Here is a 15,484-nt window from a genome sequence, read left to right as displayed (position 1 = left end):
GACATTAAAAAAATAAATGAGCAACACCTATGACACAAACAGAACATGCTGAAAGCAGGCATCAAGTTAAGTAATCTCCCATGAAAGAAAAAGTGACAATGTTTTAGATGAAGGGCCCTCAATCAGAATTGGAAAAGGAAAAAGATAATCATGTTTCAATTTGCTGAGAGGAGTATGGAAGAAATAGAAGGAATGGCTGTGATAGGATGCAGACCAAATTTGTCAAGGTAGCATTGCTTTAAAAATCAGCATTTTGTTACAGGGGGAAAAAATAAACAAATTGAAACAAAAATGTACAGCCCCGTCAGTGGCTGAGAGAAAGAGCAAGGGGATGACCTAAAATTAATTCTTAAATCCTGATGGTTCAATATATATACAAACATTAGTAGATAAAAGATGATCTGCTGTTTTTCAAATTAACATTTGTTCTAGTTGGTGTGAAGTATGGTGTCAATGAACGCAGAATGGGAGTGGGATGGAGAATTAGTGTGACAAGAAATTGGAAGCTCAGAGATGGTCTTGCAAATAGAATAGAAATTACCTCCAAAACAATCACGGCATTTGGTTTCTCAAATATATAAAAAAAATCACATTATGAAAACCAACTATAATACATTAAACTGAGCAAAATGCAAATGAATTGTCACATTACCACGAAGGAATAGTTTGGTTCCTGGATGACGGGCAGGAAACAGATAAAAAGACAGGTGTTACATCTCCTACTGTGGCCTGAATGGCAGCACTTATTGGGGTTAGAAGACCAGATAGTCACAAAGGAAATACAATTCTGAAAAAAAGAGGGGAGGAAAAAAGTTCTAAAACATATTATCTAATTTGCACTAGTCCCCATTTAAAATATTTAAATAGCTTAAGTTATTTAAAAGCTCTCTTAAAGCTTGGTTCCTCACTTGAACACTTAGATTAAGACAGAATTTTTCAGTTCTTGAATTAAGTAACCAAGGTCATATATGAACCGAGCTGTTTTTAACCTTTTGCTAGAATTGTAATAGTTACCTATGTTACATTATAAAGTAAAATAGTACCAAATACTTCAAACCACTTGCCAGATGTGATCTAAGATCAAAATTATTCCAAGCACGAGAGAAAATCCAAATGTCAGTTCAGACTTGAATGTGCGTTTTGCCTTTTAATTCTGTCGATAAAGCCAATATTTCTATAATTTATACAATTGAACTCGACAATGAGGAGGTATCTCAATATTATCTCCTTGATTACTTTATCTAACTAATAGAGACTAGATTAGAAATTATGGTAAAGCTCTGATAATCCAGCGCATTTAGGATTTAGTGATGTCAGATTTGCATATTTATGACCATAAAACCATAAGATATAGGCCGCTCGGCCATCGAGTTTGCTCCGCCATTCAATCATGGGCTGATCCAATTCTTCCAGTCATCCCCACTCCCCTGCCTTCTCCCCATACTCTTTGATGCCCTGGCTAATCAAGAACCTATCTATTTCTGCCTTAAATGCACCCAATGACTTTGACCTCCACAGCCGCTCGTGGCAACAACTTCCACAGATTTACCATTCTCTGACTAAAGTAATTTCTCCGTATCTCTGTTCTAAGTGGATGTCCTTCAATCTTGAAGTCATGCCCTCTTGTCCTAGGTTCACCTACCATGGAAAATAGCTTTGCCATATCTAATCTGTTCAGGCCTTTTAACATTCGGAATGTTTAGAAACCATAGAAACCATAGAAAAACTACAGCACAGAAACAGGCCTTTTGGCCCTTCTTGGCTGTGCCGAACTATTTTCTGCCTAGTCCCACTGACCTGCACACGGACCATATCCCTCCATACACCTCCCATCCATGTATCTGTCCAATTTATTCTTAAATGTTAAAAAAGAACCCGCATTTACCACCTCATCTGGCAGCTCATTCCACACTCCCACCACTCTCTGTGTGAAGAAGCCCCCCCTAATGTTCCCTTTAAACTTTTCCCCCCTCACCCTTAACCCATGTCCTCTGGTTTTTTTCTCCCTTTGCCTCAGTGGAAAAAGCCTGCTTGCATTCACTCTATCCATACCCATCATAATTTTATATACCTCAATCAAATCTCCCCTCATTCTTCTACGCTCCAGGGAATAAAGTCCTAACCTATTCAACTTTTCTCTGTAACTGAGTTTCTCAAGTCCCGGCAACACTCTTTCAAACTTATTAATATCCTTCCTGTAATTTGGTGACCAAAACTGAACACAATACTCCAGATTTGGCCTCACCAATGCCTTATACAACCTCATCATAACATTCCAGTTCTTATACTCAATACTTTGATTAATAAAGGCCAATGTATCAAAAGCTCTCTTTACGGCCCTATCTACCTGTGACGCCACTTTTAGGGAATTTTGTATCTGTATTCCCAGATCCCTCTGTTCTACTGCACTCCTCAGTGCCTTACCATTAACCCTGTATGTTCTACCTTGGTTTGTCCTTCCAAAGTGCAATACCTCACACTTGTCTGTATTAAACTCCATCTGCCATTTTTCAGCCCATTTTTCCAGCTGGTCCAAGTCCCTCTGCAGGCTCTGAAAACCTTCCTCACTGTCCACTACACCTCCAATCTTTGTATCATCAGCAAATTTGCTGATCCAATATACCACATTATCATCCAGATCATTGATATAGATGACAAATAACAATGGACCCAGCACTGATCCCTGTGGCACACCACTAGTCACAGGCCTCCACTCTGAGAAGCAATTCTCTACTACCACTCTTTGGCTTCTTCCATTGAGCCAATGTCTAATCCAGTTTACCACCTCTCCATGTATACCTAGCGACTGAGTTTTCCTAACTAACCTCCCATGCGGGACCTTGTCAAAGACCTTACTGAAGTCCATGTAGACAACATCCACTGCCTTCCCTTCATCCACTTTCCCGGTAACCTCCTCTAAAAACTCCAATAGATTGGTCAAACATGACCTACCACGCACAAAGCCATGTTGACTCTCCCTAATAAGTCCTTGTCTATCCAAATGCTTGTAGATTCTGTCTCTTAGTACTCCCTCCAATAACTTACCCACTACCGACGTCAAACTTACCGGCCTATTATTTCCCAGATTACTTCTCAATCCTTTTTTAAACAACAGAACAACATGACCCACTCTCCAATCCTCCGGTACCTCACCCGTAGACACCGAGATTTTAAATATATCTGCCAAGTCCCCTGCAATTTCAACACTAGTCTCTTTCAAGGTCCAAGGGAATACCCCGTCAGGTTCTGGGGATTTATCCACTTTAATTTGCCTCAAGATAGCAAGCACTTCCTCCTTTTCAATCCGTACTGTTTCCATGATCTCACTACTTGTTTCCCTTAATTCCATAGACTTCATGCCAGTTTCCTTAGTAAATACAGATGCAAAAAACCCATTTAAGAACTTGCCCATTTCTTTTGGTTCCGCACATAGCTGACCACTCTCATCTTCAAGAGGACCAATTTTATCCCTTACAATCCTTTCACTCTTAATATACCTGTAAAAGCTCTTTGGATTATTCTTCACTTTGACTGCCAAGGCAACCTCATGTCTTCTTTTAGCCCTCTTGATTTCTTTCTTAAGTATTTTCTTGCACTTTTTATACTCCTCAAGCACCTTATTTACTCCCTGTTTCCTATACATGTCATACAACTCTCTCTTCTCCTTTATCAGAGTTGCAATATCCCTTAAGAACCAAGGTTCCTTATTCCTATTCACTTTGCCTTTAATCCTGACAGGAACATACAAGCTCTGCACTCTCAAAATTTCTCCTTTGAAGGCTTCCCACACCGATCACATCCTTGCCAGAGAACAACCTGTCCCAATCCACGTTTTTTAGATCCTTTCTCATTTCTTCAAATTTGGCCTTCTTCCAGTTCAGAACCTCAACCCTAGGACCAGATCTATCCTTGTCCATGATCAAGTTGAAACTAATGGTGTTATGATCACTGGAACCAAAGTGCTCCCCTACACAGACTTCCGTCACTTGTCCTAACTCGTTTCCTAATAGGAGATCCAATATTGCATCCCCTCTAGTTGGTACCTCTATATATTGATTTAGAAAACTTTCCTGAACACATTTTACAAACTCTAAACCATCTAGACCCCTAACAGTATGGGAGTCCCAATCAATATATGGAAAATTTTAATCCCCTACCACCACAACTTTATGTTTCCTGCAGTTGCCTGCTATCTCACTGCAGATTTGCTCCTCCAATTCTCACTGACTATTGGGTGGTCTATAATACAACCCCACTAATGTGGCCATACCTTTCCTGTTTCTCAGCTCCACGCATAAGGACTCAGTAGACAAGCTCTCTAATCTGTCCTGCCTGAGCACTGCTGTAACATCTTCCCTGACAAGCAATGCTACTCCCCCACCTTTCATTCCTCTGCCTCTATCACATCTGAAACATCGGAACCCTGGAATATTAACCTGCCAGTCCTGCCCCTCCTGAAACCAAGTTTCACTAATTGCTATAACGTCATAATTCCACGTGTCAATCCACGCCCTCAACTCATCCGCCTTCCCAGCAATACTCCTAGCATTGAAATATATACACCTCAGAAGATTTTTACCACCACTCACAACCTTCCTATTTGCGGCTTTGCTTGAACTTTTAACATCATTTATTTTCACCCCAGCCCCACTGTCAGCTCTAGCACTCTGGTTCCCATCCCCCTGCAAATCTAGTTTAAAGCCTCCCCAATAGCACTAACAAACTTCCCTGAAAGGATATTGGTCCCCTTGTAGTTCAAGTGTAACCCGTCTCTCTTGTACAGGTCCCACCTGCCCCAGAAGAGGTCCCAATGAACCTGAAATCTGAAACCCTGCCCCCTACACCAGTTCCTCAGCCACTTGTTCATCCTCTAGAGCATCCTATTCCTACCCTCACTGGCACGTAGCACAGGTAGCAATCCTGAGATTTCCACCCTCGAGGTCCTGCTTTTCAACTTCCTACCAAGCTCTCTATACTCACTCTCCAGGACCTCGTCACTCTTCCTTGCTATGTCATTGGTACCGATGTGCACCATGATATGAGATCACCCCCTCATTCTCCTGAACTCCAAGGAATACAGCCCAAGAGCTGCCAGATGTTCTTCATACGGTAACCCTTCCATTCCTGGAATCATTCTCATGCATCTTCTCTGAACCCTCTCCAATGTCAGTATATCCTTTCTAAAATAAGGAGCCCAAAACTGCACACAATACTCCAAGTGTGGTCTCACGAGTGCCTTATAGAGCCTCAACATCACATCCCTGCTCTTATATTCTACATCTCTAGAAATGAAAGTCAACATTACATTCACCTTCTTTACCACTGACTAAACCTGGAGGTTAACCTTTAGGATATCCTGCACAAGGACTCCTAAGTCCCTTTGCATCTCTGCATTTTGAATTCCCTCTCCATCTAAATAATAGTCTTCCCATTTATTTCTTCCACCAAAGTACATGACCATACACTTTCCAACGTTGTATTTTATTTGCCACTTCTTTGCCCATTCCTCTAAACTATCTAAGTCTCTCTGTTTCCTCAACACTATCCACTTCTTCACCTACCTTTGCATCATTGGCAAATTTAGCCACAAATCCATTAATCCCATAGTCCAAATCATTAACATATATCGTAAAAAGCAGCGGTCCCAAAACCAACCCCTGTGGAACTTCACTGGTAACCAGCAGCCAGCCGGAATAAGATCCCTTTATTCCCACTCTCTGTTTTCTGCCGATCAACCAATGCCCCACCCATGCTAGTAACTTTCCTGTAATTCCATGGGATCTTATCTTGCTAAGTAGCCTCATGTGCAGCACCTTGTCAAAGGCCTTCTGAAAATCCAAGTACATCACATCTACGCATCTCCTTTGTCTATCCTGCTTGTAAATTCCTCAAAAAATTGCAGTAGGTTAGTTAGGCAGGATTTTCCTTTCAGGAAACCATGTTAGCTTTGGCCTATCTTGTCTTGTTCCTCCAGGTACTCCGTAATCTCATCCTTAACAATCAATTCCAACAACTTCCTAACCACTGATGCAGGCTAACAGATCTATAGTTTCCTTTCTGCTGCCTCCCACCCTTCTTAAGTAGCAGAGTAACATTTGCAATTTTCCAGTCATCTAGTACAATGCCAGAATCTGTCGATTCTTGAAGGATCATGGTTAATGCCTCCACAATCTCTCCAGCTACTTCCTTCAGAATCCAAGGGTGCACTCCATCAGGTCCAGGAGATTTATCCGCCCTCAGACCATTAAGCTTCCTGAGCACCTTCTCAGTCGTAATTTTCACTGCACATACTTCACTTCCCTGACACTCTTGAATGTCCAGTGTACTGCAGATGTCTCCTGCTGTGCAAAATACGCATTCAGTTCCTCTGCCACATCTACATCTCTCATTACAATATCTCCAGCATCATTTTCTATTGGTCCTATATCTACCCTCAACTCTCTTTACTCTTTATATACTTAAAAAAGCTTTTAGTATCTTCCAGACTTATTAGGTGTGATAAATTTTCCAGTGAACTAGGTAGGTTTAAATGGAGTGCAAAAACTGGGCCTTGTTGAATTTAAAGGGAGACTGGAAACAAGGACTGCAGCAAATATCGCTTGGTGAGCCAGATGCTGAACCATCAAGAACTCTGTAGAGGCGTATAGTAGATAATCATTGTTGTGTTGTGGTATGTGCAACACCAAAAGAAAGCTTTGTGTGGTTCAAATTTGCAATAATGTCAAATGATGTACTGTTTGTACCTATGCCATTGCATTAATTGCTAACATTGGCTGCTCATATTTGGGCAAGATTCATGTTTGTTGCTTGGCTAAATATCAATACTAGTGCAGGCCCAAAATTTGTCACCTATCTTTTTTTTCAACTACATTTGTTTGAAAAATTATTGTTACTATTATCTCACAGAAGAACCATCTTTACTAATGCTGAGTGCTTAGAAACTTTGAGTTTAAAGAGACTAAATTAATACTGACACCACCCATGAGCCTTGCAAAAAATGTTGTTCTTTATTGTACAGACACTGCACTTTTAGGCATAACATCTACTGAATCTTGAATTAATCTTGAGGCTGAATACCTTCACATTTATAAGTCTTACAAGTGTTTATCAAACAACCCATTGGAGAAAATTGATCGTTTTAGACTGGAATAATACAAGCCTTAAAACATTTTGCAGAAAGCTGCTGTTATTGCTAATATTATCTTATTTTGTTAGAGGCAGTGTTGATCTTTAAATTATTAGTAACTGGGTTAAGAGTCTTGCATCTCTCTGATACAAGACCTTTAACCCAGTTATCTCCACGAGGCCTTGTGACATTGCTGTTCTCTTAGTGGTCACTGATTGTTATCCAAGGAGTCAATTAATTCACTAATATTGGCATTCATCTTATGCATTGAAATGATAGCTACGCATGTTTGATATATTCAGCTGATCTAGGTTGGATTCACATATACAGCTTATGTTGAGTGATACAATATAATTTGACAGCAGATGCTATTCAGGTTTTTTCTCATAGATTTATGCAGTATGTAAATGGGCCTTTTGGCCCAACTCGTCCATGCTGACTAAGTTATCTACTTGAGCTAGTCCTATTTGCCTGCATTTGGTGCATTTTCCTCTGAGGGTTTGTAAGCATTTTCTTTGCAGGGAAATGTACTATGGACATGTGGTCGATGTTTAGAGATCTCTTGCGGGATGTTAGGGATAAATTTGTCCGGGTGAGGAAGATAAAGAATGGTAGGGTGAAGGAGCCATGGGTGACAAGTGAGGTGGAAAATCTAGACAGGTGGAAGAAGGCAGCATACATGAGGTTCAGGAAGCAAGGATCAGATGGGTGTATTGAGGAATATAGGGAAGCAAGAAAGGAGCTTAAGAAGGGGCTGAGAAGAGCAAGAAGGGGGCATGAGAAGGCCTTGGTGAGTAGGGTAAAGGAAAACCCCAAGGCATTCTTCAATTATGTGAAGAAAAAAAGGGTGACAGGAGTGAAGGTAGGACCGATTAGAGATAAAGGTGGGAAGATGTGCCTGGAGGCTGTGGAAGTGAGCGAGGTCCTCAGTGAGTACTTCTCTTTGGTATTCACCAATGAGAGGGAACTTGATGATGGTGAGGACAATATGAGTGAGGTTGATGTTCTGGAGCATGTTGATATTAAGGGAGAGGAGATGTTGGAGTTGTTAAAATACATTAGGACAGATAAGTCCCCGGTGCCTGACGGAATATTCCCCAGGCTGCTCCACGAGGCGAGAGAAGAGATTGCTGAGCCTCTGGCTAGGATCTTTATGTCCTCGTTGTCCACGGGAATGGTACCGGAGGATTGGAGGGAGGCGAATGTTGTCCCCTTGTTCAAAAAAGGTAGTAGGGATAGTCCGGGTAATTATAGACCAGTGAGCCTTACGTCTGTGGTGGGAAGGCTGTTGGAAAAGATTCTTAGAGATAGGATCTATAGGCATTTGGAGAATCATGGTCTGATCAGGGACAGTCAGCATGGCTTTGTGAAGGGCAGATCATGTCTAACAAGCCTGATAGAGTTCTTTGAGGAGGTGACCGGGCACATAGATGAGGGTAGTGCAGTGGATGTGATCTATATGGATTTTAATAAGGCATTCGACGAGGTTCCACATGGTAGGCTTATTCAGAAAGTTAGAAGGCATGGGATCCAGGGAAGTTTGGCCAGATGGATTCAGAATTGGCTTGCCTGCAGAAGGCAGAGGGTGGTGGTGGAGGGAGTACATTCAGATTGGAGGATTGTGTCTAGTGGTGTCCCACAAGGATCTGTTCTGGGACCTCTACTTTTCATGATTTTTATTAATGACCTGGATGTGGGGGTAGATGGGTGGGTTGGCAAGTTTGCAGACGACACAAAGGTTGGTGCTGTTGTAGATAGTGTAGAGGATTGTCAAAGATTGCAGAGAGACATTGATGGGATGCAGAAGTGGGCTGAGAAGTGGCAGATGCAGTTCACGCCAAGGCAGAGTACAAAGTAAATGGCAGGATACTTGGTAGTGTGGAGGAGCAGAGGGATCTCGGGGTACATGTCCACAGATCCCTGAAAGTTGCCTCACAGGTGGATAGGGTAGTTAAGAAAACTTACGGGGTGTTAGCTTTCATAAGTCAAGGGATAGAGTTTAAGAGTTGCGATGTAATGATGCAGCTCTATAAAACTCTGGTTAGGCCACACTTGGAGTACTGTGTCCAGTTCTGGTCACCTCACTAAAGGAAGGATGTGGAAGCATTGGAAAGGGTACAGAGGAGATTTACCAGGATGCTGCCTGGTTTAGAAAGTATGCATTATGATCAGAGATTAAGGGAGCTAGTGCTTTACTCTTTGGAGAGAAGGAGGATGAGAGGAGACATGATAGAGGTGTACAAGATAATAAGAGGAATAGATAGAGTGGATAGCCAGCACCTCTTCCCCAAGGCACCACTGCTCAATACAAGAGGACATGGCTTTGAGGTAAGGGGTGGTTAGTTCAAGGGGGATATTAGAGGAAGATTTTTTACTCAGAGAGTGGTTGGTGCGTGGAATGCACTGCCTGAGTCAGTGGTGGAGGCAGGTACACTAGTGAAGTTTAAGAGACTACTAGACAGGTATATGGAGGAATTTAGGGTGGAGGCTTATATGGGAGGCAGGGTTTGAGGGTCGGCACAACATTGTGGGCTGAAGGGCCTGTACTGTGCTGTACTATTCTATGTTCTATGTTCTATAAGCTGGTTTCATAGCTGCAAGGTACTAACTCGTGTGCTTGCAGTCTGGATATACAGGTTTAGTTATGTTGGTGAGAGCAGTACTTGAGAGTATATGCTACATGAGGGAGGAAAGGGTCTCAGCTCTTATACATAGGACTCTCATGCATACATGGACAAGTGTTATCCAGAGTACACAACCAATAACATAGTCTCATGAATCCTGCCAAAGTCGGCAACTGGTCCTTAGAGGAAAGTTGTCTGGTAACTGATAGAAGCATCAATTTCTTTCAGAACAGTTTGCTGCTGTACGTGGGAGTCTGCCTGCTTATAGCTCAGGGTTCAGAGTGTCCAGAAGACTGATTGAAGATTTGTCTTAATTGAGGCAGAAACCTGCTCCTCCTGTTTCCATGTTTCTTCTGCATTGTCACTACCTGGAAGGCATGAGCAAACTATTTCCAAGCTAGAAATGTTCTAGTTTTGCACTGGCTCCATGGTTCATAGCTCTAGATAAATCCTGAGAAGTATACATATGGTTGTGTATGAATGTTGTCCTGAAAATATTGTAGATTTTATCAAGCATTACCCAGCATGCTTCAGCTGCAGTGCGCCTGCTCTCACTGTACTGTACTTCATCTCTGTTACAAATATTAATTTCTGAATACTGAAAAGCTGAAAGCTGCAGATGAAGGAACCTGAAATAAAACAAATGTATGCCAGATGTACTCAACAGGCAAGGCAGAGAGAAGCAGAATTAATGTTTCACATTGATGGTCTTTTATCTGAACAGTGATGTGAGAGTTCTGATAGATCATCAACCTGACAGATTGACTGTCTTTTTCCACAAATAGTGACTGAACTGCTAGGTATTTCCTGCATTATGTTTTATTTTTGATGTCTGGATATATTTGGAAGTACCATTTGTACTGTATCAGAGAGATGATTTCATGCTGAAGCCAGTGAGTTGGGATTGGCTGACAAGATTAAACATGTTTACAAAACCCAAGTATTTTCAGGATCGGCTGGAATTAGCTGAGGATATCAAACATTTTGAGTATGTGCAAGATTTCAATCTGTGGCCATATATCTATGGTGCAGTCATTGTAAGAGTTAACAAAATAAAGGAGTCTTTCTCTCAGTGAGTCCTTAATTATTAACATGCAAAGATTGTGAATGTAAATTAAAAAGAAATTAAGCTCCATGGACTCAACTTAAGGTGCTTAGTTTTTATGACAGTGGTTGTCAATGCCTGCAAACTTGCTTCTTATAATGGTATCCTAACTATCCCCTATCCGTGTCACTGCAGGTAATTCTTCATTAGAGGATATACCTCCCAGGGGTGATGTGTTCCACACACCATGAGCAGTTGCTTCACAACATCTGTGAGCTTGCTTTGTGCTCCCAGGAATTAGTGGTGCAAGTTGACAGCACTCTCCAGCAGCTGAAAGAGAGTTGTTGGTGTTACATGCCTATGTCTTTAAGAGCCAGCTCATTTGGAATCAGCTGTGTGGCTAAATACTGTCAGCTGAGAAATTCAAACCACAGTTTATCTGTAATGATTGCAGTTTCCAAAATAGAAGGTATTTTGCAAAGAAGCCCAACAACTAGTAAAGAATAATAGGATTGAAGTTATAAAAGCGAAATCATGTTTGACTAACCCACTTGAATTTGCTGAAAATGTGACTGGCAAAAAAGATGTGAGAGAACCAGTGTATATCGTACATTTAGATTTTCAGGAGTCATTGAGTTATACAGGATGGAAACAGGGCTTTGGCCCAACTAGTCCATGCTGAACAAGTTGCTTATCTCAGCTCGTTCCATTTGCTTATGTTTGCCCCATATAAACCTTGCTAAGAGTAGAATCAGATGGCTAACTCCTGGCTACATATTATGATTGGATCCATTCCGTATCGAAAGACAACTGTCTTTATACTGTATACAAAATAACCCGGGCACATGACACACTCAATGATATATCTGAATAAGCAAAATTGTTTTCCTGAGTACTTAAAAAATACAGCAAAACATTTTCATAAGTCTAAAAATATTGCAGGTTTATTAATTTATAGTAACCTTTTGCAATCATCATTATCCTGAAGCTATGTATGTTTTTATTCTTCTTTATCAATAGACAATTTTTAACTTTTAAATGTTTGGCACCTTGTTCAGCTCCAAAGTTGTATGTAAGTATGTCCTTTTTGTGCCTATGTATAGCAAGGATGGGGTATGAAGAGGTTTAGTGGTGTCTGGTACCAAACATTCACTGAGTTATCAGACGAACTTGTGTCATACAATAAAAATATTACATTTATAGATAACTTACTGAAATAAAACAAATGAATTTTGAAATTTGATTTAAAGTATTTCAATTTCACATTGTAAATACCATGTTCTATTTGAAAGAATTTGAGCAGGTTTGTATATATTGAACAAAGTGGTACACAAATATCTAATTCTGATTTTGACATTTTTGTATTTCTGTTTCAGGACACTGATAACAGGCATGGCTTCAGGCAGTATCGTAGCTTTTAACATAGATTTCAACCGGTGGCACTATGAACATCAGAACAGATACTAATCACATGCTGAGGGAGGGTGAAGAGTGATTGGCAGTTCCAGCTGAGAGCACAAGTGCTACAGTCAACAGCCCAGGTATAGGTGTTGGAATGTAATACCCTCTGTTTGCCCTCCATTATACATTGCATTACATCCAGCAATAGTTGTGCATTTTGTATTATTTTCATGTGAAAGCAATCACAGTAATTTTGTTTTCTTTCTTCACTGATCACCACCTTTATCAAAGAACTACCACATTAATTTACAAATCATTGATGAAAGACAGATGATTAACAGTATGTTGAATAATTAATGTTACTATCTAATTTTATTTACAAAAATGTGTTGAGGACAAGTTACAGAACATGTGCAGTTGTTCAAACAATTCATGCTAAGAGAAGGCCATTTAAAAAGAAAAACTACATTTGTCTTTTCAGTTTGTATCCAGCTATGAAAGAATACTTTTAATAAGTATTACTTTAATATCTTTGATGGAAATAAAATACCCAAGGCATATGTTTCTCAGCCATTGCACTCAATCTGTTGATCCATCATTTTAGACATAAGGTAAAACTAATCATGATAGAAAGTACTGGATATTTATTAGCACCATGAACAAAATTAACGGCTAATAATTTTACAGTGTGGCAATGAGATCCACATTCTGTACTACGCTGACAATTTACAAACACAGTTTCATTTCTGTACCCTGTTAACACTTATTTCATGAGGTAAATATTGTGAGATCTTGGCTCTCTTGCTTAAAATTACATTTCCAGCTTTCCTAGTAAGCACGAGAATAAATGTACCATGCATTTGTTTCCAGAGCAAAAATTTTACTGTAGTAAAGATATTTCTGGCATATAATTCTAACTAAATACATACACACGGGGATTAAAAATCACCTCACCTTTTCTTTTCTTTTGTATAATTGGTGACTGTTTTGTCAGAAGTCATAGATGTACATACTATGTTGGTAGGGCTAAGAGGCATGTAACAGGAATGTAGTTTTCTTGGAAATTGCAGTCATGCAGTTTATTTAAGAAAGAAATTGGATTCTTTGTATTAGCACTTTGCACCAGAAACATCATTATTTATTGCTGTGATTATTGATTTTTCATCCACACTGTAATAGTAAATTTTAGCACTGAACTCTTTACTTGCTGTTTGTATTTAAACAATTAAAACTATGGAAAAAGTCTGACTGCGTAACTATTAAGTTGTACATCTCGTGTGAGCAATATTATGAGTTTTTAGTCTAGAATTGGGGGAGGGAAGCAAGCATCTGGAAACCAATTTCATTTCATCTGGAAATCACAGTGAAATATTTTGGATATAAGAAATCCTTGAGCTATTGTAACGCTGTTTTATGGCAAAGATGTAAGATATGCCAGATGTGTGTTAATTGGAAACTAAAATTGAAGAAAATAAAATATGCAAAGCCCTAATTTATTTTGTTCATTCTTTCTCAATATAGTATCCAGTGGAGCATCTGTGAATATTGTCAAATGTAACAACATGAAAATATGCTTTTATTTAATTGAAAATATTTCTCTAATTAATGAAGTTACTTGTTCACTTTTTCAAATTGAAAAATTCCTAATTCAAATAGAATCTTGCTACTTACTTTCTTTTTTTTTAATTGTAACAACCTACTAAAATCGGTATTAGTTTCACTGGTAAACAGAGCATTTGAATCTATATAAAACTGTCATATTTCTTGAAATCTGTACACAGTTTTCTTGTGACCTAAAAACAGAGTGTTTCATTATGCATATGCCCCAAGATGCTGGAGAAAAGTAAGAAACATGGTCCTTTTAAAGTCGTTACTTGATATAAACACACAGTTATTTACTCTTGTTCCAAGAATAATTGCTTCATTCTTTTTTATTGGATCTATTTTATTTGCAATCAGTTTCAATCCACAATTCTTAGATTTTCAACTTGAAATAAATATTTTCCCAGTTGGCAGTTCTGTAAATAATGTTACAGCATCCAACAGAAATGCAACAATAATGACTCCAAGAAGATCCAGATTATGGATGTTGCCAAGATGCAGAACAATCACATTGCAGATTTATGAGTAGCTCAGAGATAATCTTGAGATAAATTACCAAGAACTCATAGAAAGTGGCAAGCTGTATTTTGTTGAAAGAAAGAACAACTGCTAAGACAAGAAAGTTTAATACTGTTCAAAGTTCAAAATAAATTTATTAAAGTACATACATATACGCCACCTTTTCCCACCCTGAGATTCATTTTCTTGTGAGCAATCACAGTAAATAGAAGAAACACAATAGAGCAGATAAACAACCGATGTGCAAAAGACAGCAAACTGTGCAAATACAAAAGAAAAAAAGAAATAATTATAAAAATAAAAAATAAATAAACAAACAAACAATACATATCAAGATCATGACATGAAGAGTCCATGAAAGTAAGTTCATAGCTTGTGGGAACAGTAGAGTGATGGGGCAAGTGAAGTTATCCCCACTGGTTCAAGAACCTGATGGTTGAGGGGTAGTAACTGTTCCTGAACCTGATGGTGTGAGTCCTGAGGCTCCTGCACCTTCTTTCTGATGACACCAGTGAGAAGACAGCACACCTGGGTGGTGGGGGACCCTGATGATGGATGCTGCTTTTCTGCGACAATGCTCTGTATAGATGTGCTCAATGCTGGGGAGGACTTTTCCCGTGATGGACTGGACCATATTCACTACCTTTTTGTAGCATTTTCTATTCAAATGCATTGGTATTTCCATACTAGGCTGTGAAGTAACCAGTCAATATATTCTCCACCATAGAGATTTGCCGAAGTTTTAGATATCATGCCAAATCTTTGCCAACTTCTAAGGAATTTGAGGCATGCCATGCTTTCTTCATAGTTATACTTACTTGTTGGGTCCAGGACAAGTCCTCTGAAATGATAACACCGAGGAATTTAAAGATGCTGACCCTCTCCACCTCTGATCCCCTGATGAGGACTGGCTCATGCTCCTCTGGTTCCCTCTTAATGAAGTCAATAATCAGCTCTTTACAGTGTCAAAAAGCTAAAAACAAAATGTTATATCAACTTTTAATGTGGCTTAACAGATTCAGATTTTAAATTCAATTGTTTGAACAATGTGCTAATGGTCATGTGATCAGGTACCTGACAGCCTTTGGCAAAGTTACCACAAGTGCCAGACTTTGTACAATATTGACCTTCGCAGTGGAGGATCGCTGGGCAGCTTGCCAAATATGT

At 39.6% G+C, this 15,484-nt stretch overlaps 1 protein-coding gene across 8 annotated transcripts in view; it reads left to right on the top strand.

Moving 5' to 3' along the window:
• nbeaa (neurobeachin a) overlaps nt 1-13,681 on the top strand; it is a 908,137-nt gene extending 894,456 nt beyond the window's left edge. For all 8 annotated transcript variants that reach the window (XM_072262897.1, XM_072262901.1, XM_072262905.1 and 5 more), the window contains one exon: nt 12,172-13,681. In XM_072262897.1, coding sequence (XP_072118998.1) covers nt 12,172-12,262 — 91 coding nt within the window. In that variant the 3' untranslated portion in view covers nt 12,263-13,681. The remainder of the gene's footprint in view (nt 1-12,171) is intronic.
• The last annotated feature ends 1,803 nt before the right edge of the window (nt 13,682-15,484 follow it).

This window comes from Mobula birostris, chromosome 7 (assembly GCF_030028105.1).
Source record: "Mobula birostris isolate sMobBir1 chromosome 7, sMobBir1.hap1, whole genome shotgun sequence".
NCBI lineage: Eukaryota > Metazoa > Chordata > Chondrichthyes > Myliobatiformes > Myliobatidae > Mobula > Mobula birostris.
Note: the sequence above shows the minus strand (reverse complement) of the source record. Positions and strands in the feature narration are given on the sequence as shown.